Source organism: Nelumbo nucifera, chromosome 2, assembly GCF_055504915.1.
Source record: "Nelumbo nucifera cultivar China Antique chromosome 2, China Antique-T2T, whole genome shotgun sequence".
Taxonomy (NCBI): Eukaryota; Viridiplantae; Streptophyta; class Magnoliopsida; order Proteales; family Nelumbonaceae; genus Nelumbo; species Nelumbo nucifera.
Window position 1 is genome coordinate 43,750,786 of NC_142650.1, and position 26,640 is coordinate 43,777,425.

Genomic DNA, 26,640 nt, shown 5'->3' on the forward strand with positions numbered 1-26,640 from the left:
CTAATTTGCTTACTAGAGTGTTGAACTCATTCAAGTGTTCTTGCATAGAGGCTTCGTCCTTCATCCTTAGGTTATAGAGTTATCGTCGGAGAAAGATTCTATTGGACATCGATTTCCCCTCGTAGAGATTCCACAACTTGTTCCATAAACCTTTGGTAGTAGTTTCCTCAAACACACTAAATAAAACTTAATCTTCTAAAGCAATAAGAATATCAGTCATGGCTATCTAATTTTTCTTCTCAAAATCTTCATTCTTCATATCAATAGGCTTATTCTCTTTTCCTTGTAAGGCAGTTGCACAATCTTCTTTCACCAATACAACATGCATCTTCAGCTTCCATATTGCATAATTGGATTTGTTGAATTTTGGTATATCAAACCAGGTAAATCTCGAGCTTGCCATATTTAACACATGCAATATTAGAGCATCAAATATAGATTTTGGTAGAACCCTAGAACAAAATCATGAAGCTCTGATACCAATTGTTGGAATGGCACAACGGATAATATAATTTGTATGTGCACAGAAAAAAACAAATGCAGATAGCAAGAAAGCGAAAGAAAGAAAGAAGAGAGATAGAACACCGGATTTAACGTGGTTTGGCCAAATTGCCTACGTCCACGAGCAGCAGCTCGGAGTTTTACTTCTTCATTATAAACAAGAGAAAATACAATATTAAAAATGACCTCACGAGAACCTTACTCGTACCCAACACCATACTCCTCTCAACACACTGTATACATGTACACAATGAAATGAATAAGGAATGAAAAATAAAGGAGGAGGGATCCCTATTTATACTTGTAGAGAGGGGTATAAAGGGAATTATGAAGATTTAATTACATCCACATACTTAAGCGGTGAAAATAGTCTTCACCGCTAAGTAATAAGAAAATGTGGACTTTGACCAGTAGGCCACCAATTGTAGGGGTGAGCAAACAGTTTATTCGGTTAAAAACCAAATCGAATAAACCAAAAATTTAAATAAAAAATAGAACCAAAACTGAAATATTGAAAAACTAAAATAACCGAATCCAAAATTTTCGGTTCGGTTTTCGGTTAAAATCGAATTTCAACACTATATATATATTTTATTATATATTATAGTGTATATTTTAATATATAATGTATATTATATATTAAAAAAAATGCATTATACAATGTATATAATAAATTATATATTTTAATACATAATAATATATTTTATACATATTATATATTTATTATATGTTAATATATATTATAGATAATAAAGTTCGGCTAATTTGTTTTTTTGGTTAACCAAATTTCTAAACATGAAAACCGAAATTTTACAAAATCGAAATAACCAAAAACCGAAACCGAAATTTTTGGTTCAATTTTTCAGTTTTAACCTAATAATGCTCACCCCCAACTGATTGTGATTGGTGGGCCACTATTTTGTTAATTCGATGAGCCACCGACTGTCTCACTGATTCTGCTTTAACAATACCTCTAACTGTACTTTGATAAGAGACCTTCACATTAACTTATATCTCATGAAAAATGAAAAAAGAAACAACTTTTACATTGAGACCATAAACCAAACATTGAACTAAACTGTACTTTGATAAGACCTTTATTCATTTTGTCATTTTCTTTAGAGATAACTAGACTGCACTCCACCTCAGAAATCTAAAATGATAGCCCCCTATAAACCGCATCCTGCTCGTAGATTTGACATCGATCCACAGTGAGGATTCATCCCACTTGTACGATGGAGCAATGATTTTTGGGGGTGGATTGAACAATAAAACCCCTTTTCTTTACTGTCTCAATTTGCCATTTCTACAATTGAGGATTATAAAATTAATAAAGTGAAGAGTTACTTTTATATTTCTAGGCTTGTCACATTTTATGGGAACCATTTGACTCATTTCTCATCCCTCGAGCAGTTCAATCTTATCTCCCAATTTTTTATCTTGTCAAAACCTAGATGGCAATTTTCCTCTTTCTTATTGGATACCCAATCTCCTTGAACCCTAACCTAATCAAGTAAAGGATGGAGATAGGGAGTGAAGTCCCCGACATGCCCCTAGTGCCGATTATATAAATATATATTAGGGATTTTTAGACTGCACTCCTCCTCATAATTATGATTTGAACTGCAAACCTACAACAATTTCAAATTATAAACAACTCCACCTATACACATACCCGCCCATTAATTGGCATCAATTCCGAGTTGGCACCTACCCCACCTGTACAGTGGAGCTAGAAATTTTGGGGGTGGACTGAATAGTAAAAACCCCTATATATATGTGTGTGTGTGTGATGCTCAATCAAAGGTGGTGCACAAATTGAGGAGAGCCATCAGATAGTCCTTGCCAACAGGGCGGTGCTAAGCTGCAAGGACGAGGCCGCGCTTCAAGACTTGTGATCAAGAAAGGAGAAGTCAGAGGCCCGAGGAGTTATCCCCGAGTAAGTACTCTGACGCTCAAGTCAGTAGGAGGTGGTAGACGGTCGGGCCAAGCTATAGGGGTGCTGGTCTGAGCTAAGTAGCAGTATGGGTGTTAGAAGTCGGATCCCTTACTTTGAGCATGAAATACCTTCTTATAGCCACGGACCCATGTCCTGGTCAGATTGGGCTCCCGGGGTTGTCAGGATGAGGCAAGCCACCGATGTATTTGGGATATAGTCCTAATCCCTGGCGGAGTTATCTTCCTTACTCATCTTTATTCGTAGTTATGCTTATCCGCGCCATGGGTAGCTGACGTGGCTGAGGGGATAAGATGGGGGGCCACAGTAATAGCGTAGCTCGGCCTAGGCCGCAAAATGAGTGCGTGCTGTGGAGCTGGCCGAGCTATGCCAATGTGGCTGGGCTGACCGAGCGATGACTGGGTGGCCACGTGTCTCTCTAGACCAGCTTAACCATGACCCAAACACCACTCTCCCAGTTTTGAAGTTGAGGCATGAGGTGTTCGGCCGAGGTGTAGCGCGGTAGGATGCCTTGTTCCTCGGCTGATGAGCTCCAAGTCAAAGTCTAGTTAGTTGGTATGGTTGAGTGTCTAGTCCATTTGATGTTCCTCGGTGTTTGCCAGAATGTGAGGTCCGCGCAATGTGGGTTGTGGCTGGGGAGTCCTTCAATCGTCGACTGTAGAACTCCAAGAATTCTAACTTCAGAATCCGAACACCACTCCCCCAGTTCTGAAGCCAAGGAGGGGGAGTGCTTGGCTGAAGTGTTGCGCAGTCGTGTAGCTCGACAGTGCGCCGAAGTGTTGAGATGAGCTTCGAGGTCCATCTTCCTGGTGGAGCTGAGGAAGGGCTCTTTGTTCCTTGGCTGAAATGCTACGTGGTCACTTAGCTCGGCCGGGTGTCGAGGAAGGGCTTTCTGATTCCTAGTGGAGGCCGAGCATCAGTGTGCCGAGCTCCGAAGTTCGGGGCTTAGCTTGGCCGGGTGTCAAGGAAGGGCTTTTTGATGCCGGTGGAGGTTGAGGCCACTGTGATGCTCAGCCATGGTGTGTCGAGCTCCGAAGTTGGGGGCTTATCTCGGTCGGGGCCGAGGAAGGGCTTTCTGATGTTGGTGGGAGGCTGAGCTTTGGTGTTGAGGCCACTGTGATGCTCAGCCATGGTGTGCTGAGCTCCGGAATCGGGGGCTTAACTCAATCGAGTATCAAGGAAGGGCTTTCTAATGCCGGTGGAAGGTCGTGCTTCGGTGTTGAGGCCACTGTGGTGCTCGACCATGGTGTGCCAAACTCCAGAGTCGGGGGCTTAGCTTGGCCGAGTGTCAAGGAAGGGCTTTTTAATGCCGGTGGGAGGCTGAACTTCGGTGTTGAGGCCACTGTAGTAGGCGGGGACCTTAGAGGTGCCGAGCTACGGAGTTGAGGCCATTGTGGTGCTTGACCATGGTGTGCCGAGATCTGCAGCCTCGGACTCCATAAAGGATTAGGATATAGGTTATTTATGGATATTGGGATCATAGATGGGTAATATGGTCCATGCTTCAAACCCGTCGTATTATGACTAAATTAATATTATGATAATCCCTGCCCCCATTGATCAAAGGTCTTGGATCCACCACTAAATTGGTTCGATTGCGCCCTAATGCAGATGGAGTGTTATGTATGTAGGAAATTCAAACTCAAGCTCAAGGAGTTGTGCACTATAACCATAGGTGTAATGTGGGCTATCTTGGGCTGACATGTGGTCTTGGGTGTGTGGCGTGCCATACCTACTTGGCCCAAAACCCCTTATATGTTTGGTTTGAAGGAAAAGGTAGGGAAAAGAAGGGAAAGGTGGAGAAACTTATATAAGGTTCCATGTGTGTCACGGTTTTTTTTAGAAAATTAAAATAAATAATAAAAAGTTAAAATATTTTTTTTAGATATTTGGTGAAATGCACTATGATTTTTAAAATCGAACTGGTGACTAAACCGGTTAGGGGTTCGGCTACTAGTTTGAATGGTTCGACCGTTTGGTTAGAACGATCGACCCATTCTAACAAAAAAAATTTAAAAACGGTCAAAACCGTTTGAACGGTTAAGCCGGTTCAGCGGTTTGCTGACCAAAATCAACGATTTTGGAGAAAACGAAACCTATTAGATAACCGGTTCCTGGTTTTTCCTGTCTGACCGTCCAGTCCGGTCCAATTTTGAAAACCATGAAATGCAATAGTAATAATCCCCATCTCCCCAAAGTCAGTGGTTGCGGGAATCAAATCGGTGTATATGCTGGAGACACACATTTAACATACCGACTTAAACAATATAGATAAGAAATTAAAAAATTTGAAATTTTATATGAATTTTGATGCATACAATTGTTTTATATTATATGAAATAATAAAACAAATTAAAAAAAAATACAACAAAAGTGGAAATTAAAATTTATATTCTTGCCAAGCCGCTATAAGGGCCGTGCCATGCCGGCCCGCAGGCCTCAAAACCCAAACCCGACACGTCCCGGTTGTAGTGACCGGGCACGGCGGGCGGCACGAAAACACTTTAACAAAACACTTAAACGTGGCAAAACGTTGCGAACACTTCACGACAATCTTTGAACGATAGCCGGCAGAGAGTATTTTTATTTGCCGGGAAAATTAATTGCACGAAAGAGCAGTTTGTCAACGTGGAAGAATCTTCGGCGTCCACATCGATTTCCAGCAAATCGGAATCACCAGCAAATACTGCTTGAGACCACTATTTCAAAATCCCCTCTCCCTTGCGACTTGCGACTTGCGAGCTTCGTTAAGAGCATAAAGTATACAACAAAACAAAGAGCTCGAAACAACCATTAATGTCGAAGACCGTTAAAATGCTTGTTTGTGTTGGTATCCGATACATATAGGCCTGCAGCAACGATTTCAGCATCCACATCTCGGTCGAAAAGAAAAAGAGCGTTGATACTGAATACTTTTTTCTTTTGGCCATTTTCTATCGATTCACTTGGAGGGATCTCGTCCGTTGATTACTGGCCGGCTAGGGTTTCTGCAATTAAACAAAATATTTTCGGATCACGCGATTTCAGTTTTGCTTTATATAGGTTCGGAAGTACTGCGGTTGCCGATGTTCGACTTGTCCATTACAATGAGCTACAACACTTGAGTTTGTATCTCTATTTCGCTTGTGTTAGATCCATGGAAGCAGATTCTGAGAATTTGATGTTGTGAGTCTGCAGTAAGGTGTTTACTTAAGGAATGTCAGAGGTTACGGCTTCGAAGTCATGGTCAGAGGAGCTCGCGAGCCTTGTTGAGGACACAGGGATAAGATATACCGACGACGGAATTGGAACCGCTCCGACGGCCGGGGAAAAAAAGAGGACAGACTTTACCAGTAGTGAGGGGCTTGGAGGCGATGCGGCTGAAGTAGAGAGCTTTAAGGACCAAGTTAAAGGATTTTTGAAGGCTGTTGCTGAAATGCTCCATGAGTTGGCCAGGGGTTGCAGGGATATAGTGCAACAGACTCTTGGGAACGAGGCTTCATTTATTGCGGAAAGGGTGGCAGGTCCCTGGGCAAAGGTTTCGAATAGATTAAGATTCATGAACGAATTATTGCCGGAGGACCGGGATCCAGCTCATGCGTGGCCGGTTGTGTTTTTCGTTTTTATCCTTGCACTTGCAGGTAGTTTAGGCTTTCTTTGTATAATTGTTACATTATATAGGTGCAGAAGTTCCGTTACACATTCCAAATCATGTTGGAAAGCAGGATATGCTTATGAAAATACTGTTACATTGTTGCAGTTGACGAATTGCAGTATCTTTGGCAACAGTTGATTTATTAGATTTGAATCTACTATGTAATTTAATGCTCTATTCAGCAGCATTCATACCCAGGGCAGTTTATAATTATGCGAGTACTTAAGGATCAGTTTGGAAGGAGTACAAATACAAATACGTAGAGTGCAAAACATTGTGTCTTGTATTATTTTGTATGTATTGGCATAGTACATATTTGTATTTGTACTCTTCCCAAACTGAGCATAAAACACTATGTTCATAGAGCAATACCACGAGGCTGTCTTTGGTCATTTTTCTTGTAGAAAACATCAAAGTTGGTAAATTGAGATAATTAATACTATTTCTTTTTTTTTTCTTTTTGATCAGCAATAACGATTAGAAGAGCTTTATTTGGTGTAGAATGAGGAAAAAACATCCCTTATTCAAGGTATCAGGTGAAAGAAACAAATCAGATGGCATATAAATATACAACCAACAGACAATGGCATTATAAAGAGAACAATCAAATAGAAAGTGCTAAGGAAGCTAATCACTAAACTCTCATTATAGACAGGGAATCTGCAAGGTTGTGATGGACCTAGGGATCCACCTGAACAAGCTGGTCATCTTAATTGCCAATGCTCTAGCTTCTAGCCCATCTAATAAAATCCCAGAGGGTCCAGTGGCTGTCTGAATTAGAAAGCATCCACTTAATGACTACTTGGTTCTATCAAGCATTTAAGCTAATTACTGTCACATCTATCATCAATCTGACAAAATACTTTTGCGGTTTTGCCACATTTCAGTATCTAGGAGCATATAGAAGCTTTCAGGTGAAAGAGGCAAATCAGATGACATAAATATACAACCAATAGACGATGACATTATAAAGAGCACAATCAAATAGAAAGTGCTAAGGAAGCTAATTACTAAACCCTCATTATAGACAGGGAACCTGCAAGGTCGTCGTGGACCTAGGTATCCACCTGAACAAGCTGGTCATCCTAATTGCCAATGCTCTAGCCTATCTAATAATATTCCAGAGGGTCCAATGGCTGTCTGAATTAGAAAGCATCCACTTAATGAATACTTGGTTCTATCAAGCACTTAGGCTAATTACTGTCACATCTAATCAATCTGACAAAACACTTTTGTGGTTTTGCCACATTTCAGTATCAAGGAGTATATAGAAACTTCCAGGGAGGAGAAAAGACTTTTGTTGCCAATGTATCAAAACAGGTCGGTCATCGGTGGTGTTTCCTGTACCTAGTAAGTGATATCCTAGATGAGGGTTTATATACTAGCACTTGTTGCAATTGAAACTGGAGACCAATTAGTATATGTTTTTCCAACAAATCAGAGAAAGCATCTATTCTTCTAGCCCCTAAAAGTGCTTTGAGAAAAAGAAAAAAAAGAAAACCTCATTTTGGTCATGGTGGAGTTTGAAGATGAGCATACCAGTGTGCTGAAAGTTGGGTTGATGTAGATAACCTTTTTCTAGTGCAGGACCATGTTTGTCTTGTGTAATGGTGTAAAATTGCCATTGTAATTATGAACTCTTTACTGTATCTCCCCTCTTTCACTTTAGGTAATGGATTATTCTATCTCAGTCTCAGAAATGAAAAGAAGATAAATAATATAAAATTCTTTTTGATCACATGCACAAGTTTGCATCTGTGAATCCTTGTTGAAATAAAGAAATTTGTTAGTCTGCTTAATTAAGAACTAACACTGACACTTTCCATCAGTGTCATTATCACTGCTCTGCATTCTTTTCTTGCTGAGTATCAATTTCTGACAAAAGTCAACATCTGCAGTATTGAGCATAAATACTGGGCGTGATAGTACAGTTCCACAGACAAAGAAAGTGTATGTACATCCTCCTAGCGCTAGCCGCTTTCAACTTCCAGATGGGAGATACATGGCATTTTATGAGCAAGGTGTTCCCACTGATAGGGCTAGAGTTTCCATGATTGCTCCACATTACTTTCTTTCTTCCCGACTTGGAGGTGAATCAACTATTCAATTAGTGAACTATGATATTATCACAACCTGCAAAGTTGCCTAAATCAGCTTATTTTTTTTTTTGTCCTGATGAAGTTTTCTGTCACCTTCGGTCTGTGAACAGGGATACCTGGAATTAAAGAATCACTGTTGGAGGAGTTTGGTGTTCACATGGTCACATATGACCTTCCTGGCTTTGGGGAGAGTGATCCCCATTCTAACAGGAATCTTAACACATCTGCCTGGGATATGTTATCTGTAGCAAATGCTATTGGTGTAAGTGACAAGTTCTGGGTGGTGGGTTACTCAACTGGAAGCATTCATGCTTGGGCTGCGCTGAGACATATTCCTGATAGAATTGCAGGTTTTGAACTTCTCTTGTGAATTGCAATTATTGGTTTGCATGCCTCTCATCAAGAAATAATTGCCTGGTGCAATGGTAAAGCCTCAGGCTGACAAGTGTGATAATGTCAGTTTGAGTCTGAGAGCAACCACTTTGTAATAAAAAATACCCAAGGTTAGGTGTGTAACTGTCTCAGTCCACCCCTCCCAAGACCTCAGATAGTTGGGACCATCATTGGCTAATGGCCTTTTGTGTTTTCCTTATTAGTCTGCAATAGTGCCTAAGGATCAGTCTAGCTTGATCTAACAAAAATACTTTTCAGGGATAAGGCCTTTCAGAAATCAAATGTTTCTCTATAAGGCGCTATTTTGTCTCAGATTTGCATCATTTGTACCTGATGCAAAATACAGTGCAAATTTTGTATCCCAAAAATTGATGAAATTTGCACCACCTTCCTCCTACCCTACTTTTTTCTCATATAAAGTGGGCATTACATCATTTTACTTCCTATTCTGCTCTTCCCAAATAAACAACCTTCCTTCTGCTTTCATTCTCTCCTATATAAAGTGGGGGGCACATCATTTTACTCCTCATTCCTTGAAAACAAACAAAACAAAGTCAGACCGGAAGTAAAGTATCCAGAATTTGTACTCATGCCAGTTGAACTCCCTTGCATTTACACCAGTACAAATGGAATTTGCACTTCAGACAAAAAGAGCCTAAAGGATTTTATTGTGGAAGAATCATTGTAAATGAACTTATTTTAGTCATGACCTTTTAGTTTTGCCTAAAATTTTAGAGTTTATGTTTCATGATGCCTGCAAATACCAAGAAAAGGACAAAAAGAATGGTTTCTTTTGGAATCTTGAATGTTTATTCAAGCAAATACTGGGCTTGTTTGTGTAATATGTGCTTAACAACAAATATTTTCGTTCAGTAATGAAATTTGATATTTGAGCTTATTGTAAAAGATTAGATTACTGGAGCTGTCTTCCTAAAAGTTTTTCTCCCCAGCAAAATGCAATCCTGCTGAGTACTATCTTCCTGAAAATAGAGTATTTTTTCCCTATCGATAACTGTTAAAAAGTTGTATCAATTGTGAGAAAGAATGATATACAAAAGTAAGTACATCTGCCAACCTCTGCTGCCTAATGCATAGCCTTATGCTTTTATACACTTTCCACCTAATGATCTCTTTCCTTTGTGCACCTAGTTTGGCTAGCTCATCAGCTAGCCATTTACCGATTGTCAAACCCAATGGAAAGATGTTACCAATCTTTCCTAATGTTGATTATTTTCATTTCACAACTGTGTTCCTTCCTGAGAGAGATGAGAGAGAGAAGAGAACGTAGAGGAGAAGAGAAGAGAGATTCGATTGAGACTTAAAAACTCTAGGCTGGTCGTTCCCAGCTTCTTATTTATATTCACTTAATGTAATAAGAACTGAAGTTACACGAATGCCCCTGGCAGTTCCTAATAACAAACAACTAACAAGAAAAAAAAGAAGCTAGCTGTCAGCACCTAGATAGACTAGGCTGACAACATACCAACAGCATACTAACACAGAACCAAACAACAGACTAACAACATACTAACACAGAACCAATAAATAAGATTCACAACACTCCCCCTCAAGTTGGGCTGTATATGTCTATCATGCCCAACTTGTCACACAACTCATTGTGTCGCGAGTATGGAAGTCCTTTTGTGAGGACATTAGCAAGTTGTTCCTTGGAGTTGACATAAGGGATGCATATTTCCTTTCTTTCCAATTTTTCCCTTATGAAGAAGTATTTGTCGACTTCAATGTGCTTGGTCCTCTCATGTAGGACAGGATTGTTGGTGATGTTAATGGCTGCCTTGTTGTCACAATAAAGAGACATAGGATTGTGAACAGCAACTCCAAGCTCCTCTAGAAGATTTTTAAGCCAAAGAACTTCAGCCACCCCATGTGCCATAGCCCTATACTCCGCTTTAGCACTTGACCTTGCTACCACATTTTGTTTCTTGCTTTTCCAGATCACTAGGTTTCCTCCCACAAATGTGCAATACCCACTTGTGGACTTCTGTCATCCACCGCACCTGCCCAATCAGCATCTGTAAAGACTTCCACCTTTAGATGATTATGCTTACTGAATAGTAGACCTGTTCTTGGATACTTTTTAAGTATCTAAGAACTCTCTCTGCTGCCTCCAAGTGAGGTTTCTTAGGAGAGTGCATGAATTGGCTCAGGACCCCAACTGAATAAGCAATGTCTGGACGAGTCATGGACAAATAAATCAACTTCCCCACTAACCTTTGGAACTGTTTTACATCTATCAAAGGTTCACCATCACAGTTACCCAATTTATGATCAACATCCATAGGAGTATTTGCTGGCCTTGCACCGAACTTGCTTGTGTCTTGTAACAGATCAAGAGTGTGCTTCATTTGAGAAATGAAGATACCATTTTTTGAACGGGCAACTTCAATTCCAAGAAAATACTTTAGAGGGCCTAGATCTTTCACTTCAAATTTAGACGCAAGGAATTGTTTCAATTGTTGTATTTTTGAACTCCAATTTCTTGTAATGATGATATCATCCACATACACTATCAAAACAATAACCTGTTCCTGACATCTCTTCAAAAAGAGTGTGTGATCAAACTGACATTGCTTGAACCCTACTTGCTGAACCGCCATATGAAACTTACTGAACCAAGCCCTGGGAGATTGTTTCAATCCATAGAGAGACTTTCTTAGCTTACACACCTTCTTTTCACTTCCCTTGGCATAGAATCCCGGGGGTTGAAACTTACTGAACCAAGCCCTGGGAGATTGTTTCAATCCATAGAGAGACTTTCTTAGCTTACACACCTTCTTTTCACTTCCCTTGGCACAGAATCCCGGGGGTTGAACCATGTATACCTCCTCCTCTAGGTCACCATTTAAAAAGGCATTCTTGATGTCTAGTTGATGCAATTCCCAGTCAAGATTAGCAGCTAATGATAGAAGAACTCGAATTGAGTTCATCTTAGCTACTGGAGCAAATGTCTCATCATAGTCAATTCCGTACACTTGAGTGTACCCCTTGGCTACCAATCTTGCTTTATATATTTCAATTGTCCCATCTGCCTTGCGTTTAACTGTAAACACCCACTTACACCTCACTGGGTGTTTCCCCCTTAGAAGATCTACCAATTCCCAAGTTTGATTTTTATGGAGGGCATTAATCTCCTCCTTCATAGCATCTGTCCATTCAGGGTATGTTAAGGCTTCTGCAACATTTTTGGGTACAGGGATGCAATCAACTACAGATAGGAAGGCTCGGTATGAGGGGGAAATGTGATCATAGGAGACATACTGGGTGATGGGATGTTCGGTAGTGCATGACCTGACTCCCTTTCTTTGAGCAATAGGAATGTCAAGGTCATCCACAATAGGAGCAGGGGTGTCAATAGGTGTAGTAGGGTTTTGATTTACCTCATGGGAGTCTGACAGTGTCAGATGCTCAGTGGTTGGTAGCTCCACATCTCTGTCACATTGCTGATCTCTACGGCGTGTACGTTGGAAGACACAAAAGGGGGCTAGGTCCGGAATAGAAGGAAAAGAGACTTGGCGGACCTGAACCTGCTTCTCCTCTTCTACACTACTCTCTCCCTGGGGAGAAGCAGGGAAGAACGATTCAGACTCAAAGAAGGACACATCCATAGAGACAAAGAATTTATGACTAACGGGATCAAAGCACCGATACCCCTTTTGAGAGGAGGGATACCCCAGAAAGATACAAGGAATGGACCGAGGGTCTAACTTACCTCGAGACGGAGACAAATCATGGACAAAGGCACGACAACCAAAGACTCTCATGGGAATGGAAAATAAAGGGGACTGAGGGAACAACAGCTGATGAGGGGCCATGTAGTTCAGCACTCTGGAGGGCATGCGATTGATGACATAAGTAGCTACAAGTATAGCATTCATCCAAAACCTCTTTGGAACATTCGTGTGTAACATCATTCCTCGAGCTACCTCAAGAAGGTGTCTGTTTTTTCTTTCGGCAACACCATTTTGTTGCGGTGTTCTTGCGCATGAGATCCTATGAATAGATCCATGGGAGGCAAAGAACTCATTCAGCTCACCATGGAAATATTCCTTAGCATTATTTGATTGGAAGATCTGTATTTCGACATGGAACTGCGTAAACACCATCCTCTGGAAGTCTTTCATAATCTTTGGAACTTCATCTCTGCTACGCATCGGGAATACCCATGTATATCGGGAGAAATCATCGATCAAAGTGATAAAGTACTTATACCCGCCCTCAGAGGTTATACTGGTAGGCCCCCATACATCAGAATACACAATATGAAAAGGAAAATTGGATCTTTTATTACTTGAATGAAAAGTTGTTCTACATTGTTTGCTCAACTGACATGTTTGACACTGAAAATCTGACACTAAACATGACTTAAATAAAAACGGAAACAAAGACTTCACTATTTCAAAGGAAACATGACCTAATCGACTATGCCACAAAAAAAATTTGACTCTTATTTGACTGACTACATGACTCCGAGGACGACACCAAGAGACTAGCTTTGTTGTCGAGAATATAGAGACCATTCATTAGGCTTCCTCTACCAATCGTCCTCCCAGAAGTTAGATCCTGAAAAACACATGAACCAGGAAAAAAGGTTACACTACAGTTTAAAGAGTTTGTGATGCTACTGATTGAAAGCAAATTTATAGGAAGTTGGGGAACATGCAACACACTTTTTAGGTTAAGGCCATGGGAAAGGGATATTGATCCTTGGCCTACAATGGAGGAGAATAATCCATCTACAAGCCTCACTTTATCCCTTCCCGACAAAAGGCTACAAGTCTGAAACAAATTTGTCTTACTGGCCATGTGGTTAGAGGCCCCTGAGTCAATGATCCAAGGGGAATCAATGGTAGTAGTGACATGGAATGCAGAAGCCGCATTACCTGATGTAGATGCAAATGAAGTAGGAGTACCAGTGACTGAACTATCCATCTGTCGCAAAGCCCTACTATATGACTCTAAGTTATCTTTGAAGGAATTCATGATATCTTCCTTGGGGTCAGAATTAGTAAAGTGGTCCCGGGTAGTACCAGCAACCTGAGTATCTTGGGTTGCCACGTGTGCTGCATTAGTGTTGTATTCATCTTCTTCTGACCTTGCACTTTACCCTATTCTTGGTTTTTCACTGCCCACTTGGGCTTCCCGTGAATTTCCCAACATGTGTCACGTGTATGTCACGAGCGCTGACAGTGGGTACATAACAACTTGCCTTTATCATCAGCCTTCTTGGAGTCACTTTTCTTCCCCATATTGTTATTACTCATTGCAACCAATGCTACCTGTTGCTCCCCCTCAGTTGTAACCATCACACTCCGCCTACTTTCTTCAGATTGAACAAGGGCATATACCTCTTGAACCGACGACAACTCTTTGCTTCCTAAGATCTGAACTCTCAAGGGTTCATAGGCAGGGTTCAGTCCCAACAAGAAGGCAAACACACATTGCTAAGAAACTAACTTCCTGTAGGCCTTAGCATCATCATCATGTTTCCACTCTATAGCCTGATAATGGTTCAATTCTTTCAATACGGAAGTAAGGGCTGAATAATAGGTAGACAAACTACGATTTCCCTGTTTACAGGTTGAGGATTCAGCTTGCAGCTGGTAAATCTTGGCATAATGCCTTTGCTCAGAATAGGTGGTTTAGGCCTGTTCCCAAATCTCACTCGCGGTGTTTGCTCATATAAAGTTCTTCTTCACATCGGGTTCCATGGCTGCAAGGAGCCAAGACATCACCATACTGTTTTCTTGGTCCCACCTATCATGTTCAGCTGTTTCACACTTGGGTTCTTTCACTCTGCCATTTATGTAACCAGCTTTTCCCCTTGCTGTTACATAAAGTTTCACACTTGTAGCCCACTCCAGGTAGTTCAGGCCATTTAAAGGGGTAATTGGCATGGGAAATATCATGTTTTCACCCCCCATACCAGCTGTACTACGAGTTGGTGTAACTCCAGATGATGCTGAATCATAGTTTGCCATTGGAAAAAAAAGGGACACAAATATACCAGAGCAGATTCCACACAAACAGAATGCTAAACTCCCAAGAATTTTCACTTCCGGAAGGAGAAAGATACTGCTGAAATCAGTTCAGCAATAGTTCGGTCCTTAGAATAGCCCAGAAATAAGTCCAGCAACTAGTCTACTAACAGGCTACTGAAGACAGTCTACTAATAGCAAGAGTTCGGCCATAAGCAGTCATTAAAAAAAAAAAGAAACTACTAACAGTTTGACCACAGCACATGAGAAAAAAAAACATACCCCTGTCGAGCGCCTGTACGAAGGTGTAAACCTCAAAACCAAGGCCTTCTCAAGCCCTTCACAGCATAGACCACAGAGAAAAAAAGGGGACACATACCCCTGTCCAGCACCTGTAAGAAGGTGCAAACCCAGAAAAATATTTTTCACTGCATCGAACTAAGAGAGGAGAGTCATTCCAGCATCGCCCTCCTTCTGTTAGGGTTTCCTTGATGTTACGACCAAGGAGGAACCCAAAAAACAACAGCCGCAGGAACTCTGAACAGTCCGATAGAATTCTTGGTCTTCCACGTCTAAGAGATCAAGAGAACAAAAAAAAAAAACTGAGATTCAGATGAGAAAAAACAATTTTCGAGCCCAGAATTATTGCTCTAATACCATGTGTTCCTTCCTGAGAGAGATGAGAGAGAGAAGAGAAGAAAGAGGAGAAGAGAACGTAGAGGAGAAGAGAAGAGAGAGTCGATTGAGACTCAAAAACTCTAGGCTGGTCGTTCCCAGCTTCTTATTTATATTCACTTAATGTAATAAGAACTGAAGTTACAAGAATGCCCCTGGCAGTTCCTAATAACAAACAACTAACAAGAGAAAAAAGAAGCTAGCTGTCAGCACCTAGATAGATTAGGCTGACAACATACTAACAGCATTCTAGCACAGAACCAAACAACATACTAACAGCATACTAACACAGAACCAATAAATAAGATTCACAACAACAACCAATCAAAAAGTCATTTCCATTTCACGTATTGAGCCATCATGCTAGAAAATCTATGGAACTATACACTGGTCTTAGGTCAACAGGAAGAGTTATCTTGTTAATGTTATTGTTCTCTCATTATGTAAGTTGTGAAATTTTCTGTTCTTCAAGGTGCTGAAGCATCCAATTGCATGGGCGCAGTTACATGCCTAAAATAATGGGTGATATTACATTACATGTTTTAGTTTTCACTTAGTTTTTTTATTGATAAATGATGTAACTTGTATTAATATGTATGACAACAGGGGCAGAAGACCCTCCTTTACAAAAAATCCTAAGTGAAATTCAATGATGTCTGTGGGGTAAAAACATGGCTGTTCTGTTACTAATTAAAAAAATGACTGATCAACATTGACAAGTTTTTGCCTTTTCTGTCATTAACTCAAGATACATGATTCTTGGGAAACATAAGGCTTTGTATACACTTTTGCAGGTGCAGCCATGTTTGCTCCAATGGTTAATCCTTATGATTCAAAAATGAGTAAGGAAGAGAGAAAAAGAACTTGGGAGAAGTGGACACCTAGAAGGAAAATGATGTACTTTCTAGCCCAAAGGTTTCCAAGATTTCTTGCTTACTTCTACAAACGGATCTTCCTATCTGGAAAGCATGGTGAACTTGACAAGTGGTTATCAGTATCACTAGGGAAGAAGGTCACTGCATTTCTCTGTTCAATTTGTTGCGCATGATCCAAAACCTTTGTACTTGCACATTAACCAATTGTAATATCATTACTGAGTTATAATATGCTTTAGTTATGATTGTAATTTTTTCTGTCTTTCCCTCAGTTGGAAAATAGTGTTTTAAGAGGCATATGACACTTGTAACCCAAGGCCTCAAAGCTCACACATGAAAGTGCAATTCACATTCCTTTTTTTCAAGAAAACGCAATGTATAATTATATTTAATGATGAAAATGGGTGTGAAACCTTTGCAGTGTGACACTATACAATATGGGCATTCACAAAAATTGTAAAGTATGCTAATTACAAAAAGATAAGCCTCTGTAGACAGATTAGAAGTTTTAGTCTTAGAAAAGATTTTTTGGTTATATTTCAGATCATTTTATCAGTTTGATAGGATCTATTTCCAAAGATTCTACAGTTCCTCTCCATCCAGATGGTTCAGAAAGCAGCAGTGGGAATCATGAATCATATGGTCCTCCCCTCACTAGAAAGACCCTCAGCGTACAATTCACATTCTTTACACCATGAGATCCCTTATGTGTGTGTATATTTTTGTGTCTATGCTTCACCACATTTAAAACTGTATGAGGTATTATTAGAGCTTTTTGTAGTTATTAAAGGGTTTATAAGAATGGGTTCACTTTCAGTTATACGCTCTTCCTATATAAAGACTCCTCTTGTACATGTCTGTATGTTTTTCTTAAGATAATGGTACTCATGAGTCTTATGTCTCATGCCTCATGGCTTTTGCCTTGTGCATCTAAAGGTCCTTGTGCCTCACACCACACTTTTAAACATTTTTTATTTTCTGAAAAGGTAAGGTAATTTATTAAAATAAGAACCACTACAAAGGAGCCTAGGCCATTAGAGGCTGCCTAGAGCCACCACAAATTACAGATACAACCAGTTCTGAGATCTAAACAACAGACTCAAATTCTGAATTTTAAACAACTCCGATGCCGACACCCAGGACAGAAGTTTACCCACAGCTATTTGCACCATTTCCTCTGAAGATTTAGCTTTGCCCTGAAAAATTCTGTTATTTCTTTCAATCCAGATAGTCCAAAGCACAGCAGCCGGGATAGTCTTCCAAACCAAGATACCTTTCTTGCTGAGACCCTCAATCTGCCAACACAACAGAAGATCCTTCACAGAAATTGGCATTACCCAGCTGATTTTCAAAGCTTGGAGAAAATGCTTCCAAATATAATTCGAGACTGGGCAATGTAAGGCCAGATGTTCAGTAGTTTCTACTACTACACCACATAAGCCACATGACATCCGAAATCTGAATGCCACATTTCACTAGATTAACTTTCGATAGACATTTATTTAAAGCCATTGTCCAGAGCAAAAACTTCACTTTAGAAGGATGAATGAGCTCTAAATCTGCCTAGCCGGAAAGTTTTCCTGACCTGAACTTATCAACTTACTGAACATAGACTTAACAGAAAACATGCCATCAGCTTTCCATTTACATCTCCAAGCATCCTCCATGTTTGGGTCAATCGTTTGGTTCTGGAGCAGGCCCAACAGAATTGCATACTCCTCAATTTCCCAGTCAAAGAGGCGCCTTCTACAAGTTAGGTTCCAACTGAAAGAGTTACCATCCACATTGAAATTCTCAGCCACCGAGGAGTCCTGATTTACAGAAATTTGATACAAGAGAGGAAAGGCATCTTTCAAACACACTTCAGAACACCAAGAGTCTTTCCAAAATTTGATTCTTTCCCCATTTCCCAAGTTGTAATCGATTCCATCCTCAAATAAACTAGCGTTCTTCATTATACCTGTCCAAATGGAACTTATCCCTCTTGAAATAGGAGAATTGGATCTCCAATCACCCCAGTCCACTCCATATTTGTCCACAATCAGCTTTCTCCACCAAGCATTTCTTTCATTTGCAAATCTCCAAAGCCATTTATACAGGAGGGCTGAACTGAATTTCTTCAATTTTCTTATTCCCAACCCTCCAACTTCCTTAGGAAGACACACTTGATCCCAGTTTACAACATCCACCTTCTTCTCCTCCTCCCAACCTCTCCAGAGAAAATTTTTCTGTAGTTACTCCACTCTGTTAGCCACTTTGGAAGAAATAGGAAATAGGGAGAGGTAGTAAGTAGGTAAATTAGAAAGAGTACTCTTCATCAAAATCACTCTCCCCCCAAAAGAAAGGTATTTAGCTTTCCAGGAAGCCAATTTCTTCTCCATTCTTTCAACCACTGGATTCCAAATCTGAGAGGAAGTATATTTAGCTCCCAGAGGGAGCCCCAAGTACTTGACCGGAAGATGGGCAGTTTGACAAGCCATAACCTCTGTACAAACTTCTAGATTTGTAACAAGACCTACAGGGATAATCTGAGATTTACTCAAATTAACCTTAAAGGCCAGACACCACCTCAAACCAACTCAAAATTCCAAGCACCACCTCCAGTTGATAAGGGGAAGCATCAACAAAGCATAAGGTGTCATAAGCAAATTGAAGAATATTGACTTTTTCTTTCCCCGGAGCAATTGCAAAGCCCTCCCAAAGCCCATTCTCAGCAGCCTTCTTGCTAAAGAGAGAAAATTTCCATGACACAAATGAAGAGTAGGGGAGAGAGAGGGTCACCTTGCCTCAAACCTCTCAAACTTCCAAAAAATCCCGTTGTTTGCCCGTTAATTAAGATGGAGAACTTAAGAGTCTTAACACAAACTTTGATCCAGTTTCTCTAAAGCTGCCCAAAAATCATTTTCTTCAAAACCAGATCCAAGCAGTGCCAGTTAACATGATCATAAGCTTTTTCAATATCCAGTTTACACAGAACACCTGGGGTCCCCTCTCTTCTTCTGAACTCCAACAGTTCATTAGCAATGAGAACAGAGTCAACCATCTGTCTACCCGGGACAAAAGCACTTTGGTTACAAGAGATAACACTGCCTAACACACACTTCATTCTTTCAGCCAAAACCTTAGCCAAGATTTTGTAGAAACTGTGCAAGAGACTAATGGGCCTGAAGTCCTTTATATTGACAACCCCCTCAATTTTTGGAATAAGAGTGATGAAAGTTGCATTCAGACTTCTCTGAAAGGAGGCATTAATGTGAAATGCCTGAAACACCTGCATCAGATCACTCCTCACAATATCCCAACATTTTAAATAGAATAGATTAGAGAACCCATTGGGACCCGGTGGTTTATCACTTTCTAGCTTCTTTACTGCACCCTTAATTTCCTCTTCTGAGAATGGTCTCTCTAACCAGATTTTCTGCTCTTCATTTAACTTATTAAATTGGAGCTCGGAGGGAAAAGGTCTCTGAACCCACTTCTCTTTATAAAGGTTCTTATAGAAAGAAGTAGCTACAGATTCGACTTCAGAACTAGATTCACCACACCTGTCCTCCCACACTAGCTTGCTGATTGAAGAGAACCTAGCACGAGCATTTGCCATTTTGTGAAAGAACTTTGTATTTTTATCCCCCTCTTTAAACCAAATGGATTTAGCTCTTTGTCTCCACTTCCTCTCTTCCTCAACTGCTATCTTATCATATCTGATTTTTGCAATTGACCTCTTAAGTCTCAGATCTTCAGACAAGGGACCCGCCTCTTCAGCTCTATCAATCTCTACAATGGTGCTCAACAAAGCCTTCTTATCAGTAACCCACTTCATATTCTTCTCCTTACTCCAAATTTTTAGTTTATCCTTGACAGCCTTTAATTTTGATGCCATAGTGAAAGAACTAGAGCTCTCCACTTGCAACTCATTCCACACAGAGCTGATTAAGGGGATAAGATTTTCCTCCTCAAACCAAGCATTTTCAAACGTAAACAAGGATTTGACTGTCTCATGGAGACCACAAACAAGCTGAATAGGGCTATGGTCGGACATTGGTCTAGGAAGGGTAAGCTGTCTAAAATCAGGAAAGAATTCATCTCAGTTTGAAGAAACCAAGAATCTGTCCAGCCTAACCAGGGTCGGGACAGATTGGTTATTGGTCCAAGTGAATCTATTACCCTGAATTGGGACGTCCATTAATTCCATACTGTTTATGAAGTCAGCAAACATGTTCATCGAACCAGTTCTTCTACCCCCTGTATTCTTCTCATCCACCGAAATAGTTGCATTAAAATCACCCCCAATTACCCAAGGACAGTTCTGAGGGTCTCTCAATTCTGATAATTCCGCCCAAAAAGCCACCCGAAAGTTAGCATCAACAGGACCATAAACGTTTGTGACTTGAATAAGTTTTCCATCTTGTAGTTTCAGTCTCAGAGTGATTGAGAAATTACCAATTCTGCAAGAAACCAAAGAACAGAAAGTAGGGTCCCAAAGGCTCACAATTCCACCAGCACTCCCCAAGGCAGCCAAGGCCTTCCATCTGACCTGACCCTCCCCCCAAACACTTCGAATTGTAGCAGCATCAACCCACTCCAGCTTAGTTTCTTGGAGCAAGACAATCTTAGACTTCGATTGCTTCAAAGAATCACATACCATCATCCTCCTCCTTCCCGACCCCAGTCCTCTAACATTCTAGGAAAGAATTTTCACTTCCATAAGAAAAAACTAAAGAAAAGGACCCACACTTCACATCTTCTTAGACCCCCTTGCAGCCCCTTCACTGCTCCCCGCCTTATCATTCAGACCCCAAGTTAATCTCATCATTTCTCTGCTTCTCTTTGTTTTTAATCCCCCTTTTTTTGCCGCCAATTTTCCCCTCTCCATAAGCACTCTTTGTTCAATTCCTTCCAAGAACCTAATAGTATCAGCTTCCATCCCCTCCATCGAAATTCCCAGGAAAGTCCCCAGCCCCAGAAGTTTCGATGTCACCCAAGAAGATTGATTAGTTTCAGACTTACTGTCCTTGCCTACCTCCGCGGCTGATGAACTCGCTTTCCCCTTGTTTCCTAACAAGACTTCTCCGTTGCTTCTCCTCATTTGCTTGGGGCTTACACCACTATTTCCCAACTCTTTGGATTGATCAAGACAATTTCCCAAATTCCCACTATGAACCTCATTACCCACCACCGCAATAGGGGTCGCCACCAATGGAGTCTCTTCCACTGGCACCAGAGGCAGCTCTTGACTTTGTTGCCACCTGTTGTCCATCTCCCACGCACTTTTTGAAGAAGACCAAACTTTTTGAGATGAAGTAGCAGCCTAACTCAGATCACCCATCACTATATTATCAGGGCTAGGAATGTGGGCTAGAGGAGAACCAACACTTGGATTCAACTTCTGTTTGGATGGCAGACTAACCCAGGTCGGTTCCAACCGAACTGGACTATAATCTGTTTGTCTACCAGTGGGCCACCGAGGCTCACTAAAAACCTTTTACCTTCAAGTTTCTTCGCCAATTGAGTAGAGCGGGTAGACAAGGACTTAAATATAGCTTGACCCGGATCCGGAACCTGAGTCCAAATCTGAATCTCCTCATCTTCCTTGGAATCCGATCCGGCCCCTTGTCGAGCCTCCCTCCCCTTAAACCTCGAGACCTCCACGTCTGATTCCGTGTGTAGTTCTTTAATGCATTGCTTTATGAAAGTTTTTAAATCCTCCACCCTCGGAAAATCCCCACTTCTTCCCTTTATTAATTCTGGCATGCAAGATTCAAAGCACTCAGCCTGAGGACGATCCTGGCCGTCCAGCGGAACTGCTTGTGGACGGATCAGATTGATCCCATGACCATCTTCTTCCCCTCCGTCGACCTCCAACGAGCTACTCAGTGGCGGTTTGAAACTCAATGACCTTTTATAGAACTCTTGTGGCAGTGAGCTTTCTCCCTCGTCTTATAGTACCTCCGTGTTTAGAGATTTCCGAGCTCCTTCCCTGCAATCGGAACTGACTGTTCTCATGAATTTCCTGCGTCTAACTTCAGACCGTTGGCAGCGACTCAGGCCAAATACAGATTTCAAATACCGACTCCCCCACAACAACCTCCACTTTTTCAGGAATCTTCCCAGACCTTTTCCCCTTCATTCGAACCCACTCACAGGTTGAAAGCTCCTCAGGGGAGTCATCGGTTTCCACGAAACCACCGCAAGCATCCCCTATGTTCTTGATCACACTCGGGCACCACAGTATTAGAGGAAGACCATACATTCTCACCCAGATGGTTTTTGAACGGTCTGAATCTTCGCTTGATTCCGGATAGAAGCAGGCAGCGCTTGCCCCCCACCAGTCCAGAAAGAGATGATTTCTCTCCATTTGCCATGGACCCTGCTTAAGGATCCAAGCCGCTGCTGATCTCGACGAGAATATGAACGGGAAGAGGTCATCGGCTAATTTCTTTACTTTCACTCCTCCCACCTCCTCCCAACATCTACTTACCCATTTTTCCACTTCTTGAAAACCCGCCCTCCACTGAAATCTTCCCACCAAGCATTCTCTCAAGAATCTCCTTCTGGCCTCTATGCCTTGGGACTCTGTAAATATCATTTGTCTGTCCTCCACCTTCTTGATTTCAGACTGCCCAAAATTCGGCCAAACTCCAGTCGTAACCGCCTTACTGTAAGAGAAGTTCGGTCTCCTCCTCGCCCCCTTCTCTACACCCCTGTACCAATTCCTAGCTTCCCATCTCCTTCCACCTCTCTGATCTTTCCGAAGAGATCGACCTCGAAACATCTTCACCCCGAGCACTCAACCTCGAAACATCATCATTTCAGTTTTCATTAGGGAACACTGAATTAGCAGAATATAACTTTGTGATTAAGCATACAGCTGGTGCTGAGAACCGATTTCACCACACTTTTAAACATTACAGAAACTAATATTGCATATTAATAGAAGATTGGTTGTGTTGTTTGGTTCAGTACTGCCTATTGATAATGCCACCACAACTAAAGGATTTGATCAGATATTCCAATGGTTAATAGTTGAATCATTTCTATTTAGCAAATAGAATGAATAGAATAGTGTGATACATTTGTTAAACAATTAAAGTAATGTTAGAGGATTTAGTTACTGGGTATTTAGCTCCATCATTCTCATTTATGCGCATATGCAGTGCAGCAAAGTGTTAACCACTACATGAATTGTTTCTGTGGGATAAATAATGATTCTCCGAATTATATTATAGATACTGTGTTGGACAAACATATTTTGCTTGTTGACACAACTAATGACAAGGAAAAGGTATATTGCACTTATTACAACATTTTAGTACATTTCTATATTTCTATTGATCTAGATGTGATCTTCTCTACACCATTCTTTTTTTCTTTTTATTGTGATGGTTGTATTTTTCTTAATGCAAGTATGTAGAAACAACAGAATGTCAAACCTATCAACTGGATGGTGCCTAGGCAACAACATTTTTTTTTTTTATAACAGAACTGATTGTATTCAATTTAAAAAAAAAAATTCCATACCACCCAAAAGGTTGGATGGTAGGCAAGAGATACAAGGCCATACTTGACTATATCAATATTTTAAATAAGAATACTTTACGCATTCAATCCCAATCCAGGTATTCCTCATTCATGATTCTCCCTTGTTTCCCCTGCTTTGGATAAGCCTAGGCAACAACTAATTGAAAATATGCATGCGCAAAATACACAAATACATGCAGATAAAAGTTATAAGCTAAAAATGCAATACACATGCAAATGAGGATTATAAACTCAAATATTGTGTCTCTACTCCTTATCTTGTGTTATGGGAAAATAAATAGGGATTTTCTATCTTTGCTTTACCTTCCTGGGGGATGGTGTTGAGGGAGGCATATTGACTGTCACTGAGATGAAATGAGGATCTGGGACCTACTTCTTATGTGTGTTTTAAGTATATCTTATGTTTACTATGTAAAGCAGTTGATCTTCTAGATTGACCACTGCTTTTAACATAGTGGCTGGTTACACATAGGCAACTGCCTTGCTGATAGTGCTTGCTTAGAATTCATGTCAATCAATTGGGGACCTGAGGACTAGGTCTAAGCAATAGCTAGTCAGTGTATGAGGTGTACACTGTCCAGATGAAGGCAAGGCATAGTACAACTATCATCTAATTTTATTATTGGAACTAATAGTTTCTTATACAATTAGTGTAGAGATGTAGACAGGGATACTTAATTGTTTTATATGTTTTTTATATGCAGATGTATGCTCCTCATCTTTATTTGTAATTGTTTCAGGCTGTTGTTCTTGTTTTTTTCCCCTGTCACAGTCGACAGGGGTATTTTTGTCATTGTATCATCTTTTGTTGTCATATAAAAGCCAATGAGGGGGCGTCAGAACCAATTTTATTCTGCTCTCTCTCTCTTCTTTCTTCTCTTCTTCTTCTCCCTCTCTATCATTTTTCTTTTCTTTTCTTTTTCTTTTCTTAAACAGATTTTGTACTAAACCTAGGACTGCTGCAGCTCTTTCAATTTGGTACCAGAGCAGGTTTAGGTTTAGGTTTAGGTCTCATGTATGCTTAGCCCAGCCGGCTGCATGAGACTCCATTAGGGCTGGAGTTTCCGATTGAGGTTTAGGGGTTAAACCTCAGGTTGAAGGTGGTGCTCAGTATTTTTTGAGTAGTTTTTGTTTTGTCTAGAGATCGACTGCAAGTGGAGGACATTCGGAAGTCTCTAGAAGTTGCAGGACTCTCTTGTGTTCTCCTTTGATTTCTAGGGTTTTTTCCCTTGTTGGAACAACCAGTTTTGAGTTGCAGCCGATTGGTTACAGCTTGACTGTTGACTATTTTTAGAGAAATCCTTCCTTTTCTTTTTCAGAAAAGAATCGGGAAGTGTGATATCTTGTTCAGTTCAGCATGGAGAATGTTGGAAATGAGTTTAAATCAATCGGGAAGGACTTGTAGGTGCTAGTGGTGTGACAGATAGCCTTTCCAAATTATGACCATTAAGTTTGATGGAGCAAACTATCTTGAGTGGGCTCAATCTACAATGATGGCCATTGGGGGAAGGGGCAAGTTGGGGTATGTAAATGGTGACACTAAGATGCCAGCCAATGAAGACCCTTCCTATGCCAAGTGGGTTCAAGAAAATTACCTGGTTATGACTTGGCTTTGCAACTCAATGAAGGCTCATATCAGTAGAAACTATCTTTGGGCAAAGACTGCGAAAGACATCTCAGATAATATGAAGGAAACTTACTCTCAGCCCCTTGATGTAGCAAGGGCCTATGAGCTGAAAACTGAAGTGGCATATCTAAAACAGGAGGAGAAACTTGTGTCGATTTATTTCTCAACTTTGAAGTCTCTATGGCACGAAATTGATCACCTGGAGAAAATTGAATGGGAAAGTCAAAAGGGTGCAACGACGTATAACAAATTAGTGGAAAGAAATAGAGTTTTTGAAATCCTTGCAGGGCTGAATTTTGAATATGATATTGTGAGACAACTTCTCACTAGGGAAAGTGTTTCCTTGTCTTGAGCATATTCTTTGGTGCATAGTGAGAAGAGTAGAAGGAAAGTTATGCTACAAAATTTCCAAATTGAATCAGCCTTAGCAGCTATGAAGTTGAAGCATTATGGTGATAAGGAGAGAGAGGTAAGGAAGGAAGAAAAAAAAAGGAGGTGATTTGTGAATTTTGCAAGAAACCTAGACATGCTAAAGAGACTTGTTGGAAGCTATGCAAATGTTGCCATTGCTACAAATGTTTCTCTCTCAACTGGAGCTAGATTTGCTTCCTTGGATGCATTACTAGACCATCTCAGTCTACCTCTGGTCTTTCTACCTCCACTTCAACCTTTGCTTACTCAGGTACAAGAGCTACTACCTATCATGCCTCAACTCTAGGTAACACTGATCTTGTCTGGATAGTAGATTCGGGTGCCTTTGACCATATGACCAGTTTAGCCTCATTGTTTTCTTCTTATCATTTGCCCTCTGGTAGAGACAAGGTCTCTATTGTTGATGGCTCTCTTGTTCCCATCTCTGGCAAGGGAGACATTAGAGTGTCTGATGCCCTTACCTTATCATCAGCTTTACATGTGCCCAAGCTTAGTATTTGTGAATAAACCCTAGTTGATTCTAGGTCAAAGTAGAGAAGAAGAAAGAAGAAAGAAAAGAGAAAGAAGAAGAAGAAGAGAAGAGTGTTCGGCCAGACTAGAAGAGAGGATGTTCAAAAGTCTCTCTCCTAGCCGACCCACTTGACTTTTATTCATAAAACTAGAGTTACAAGAAAGACAATTTTGTCCCTCATAGAAGATGGGACACATAACTTAAACTTAGATACAATAGACATTTCACTTTCAATAAGATAAACCAGAATGACTAAAATACCCTTGACTCGAGCATTCTAATAGTATTAACCTATTTTCTATTAGTAGCATTACTAAGAGTCGGAATTGTTCAGTGGCCTTTTTTTCCTGATCATTGTGTTTTCCAGGATCTGGTGATAAAGAAGGTAGTTGGGACTGGCC

General features: G+C 40.7%; 1 protein-coding gene across 1 annotated transcript in view; it reads left to right on the top strand.

The window, feature by feature from the left end:
• The first annotated feature begins 4,993 nt into the window (after nucleotides 1-4,993).
• The window catches only part of LOC104588647 (uncharacterized), a 29,712-nt gene continuing 8,065 nt past the window's right edge, over nucleotides 4,994-26,640 (top strand). Inside the window, exons 1-4 of the mRNA XM_010246664.3 lie at nucleotides 4,994-6,078; nucleotides 7,991-8,182; nucleotides 8,302-8,541; nucleotides 16,050-16,267. Coding sequence (XP_010244966.1) covers nucleotides 5,655-6,078; nucleotides 7,991-8,182; nucleotides 8,302-8,541; nucleotides 16,050-16,267 — 1,074 coding nt within the window. The 5' untranslated portion in view covers nucleotides 4,994-5,654. The remainder of the gene's footprint in view (nucleotides 6,079-7,990; nucleotides 8,183-8,301; nucleotides 8,542-16,049; nucleotides 16,268-26,640) is intronic.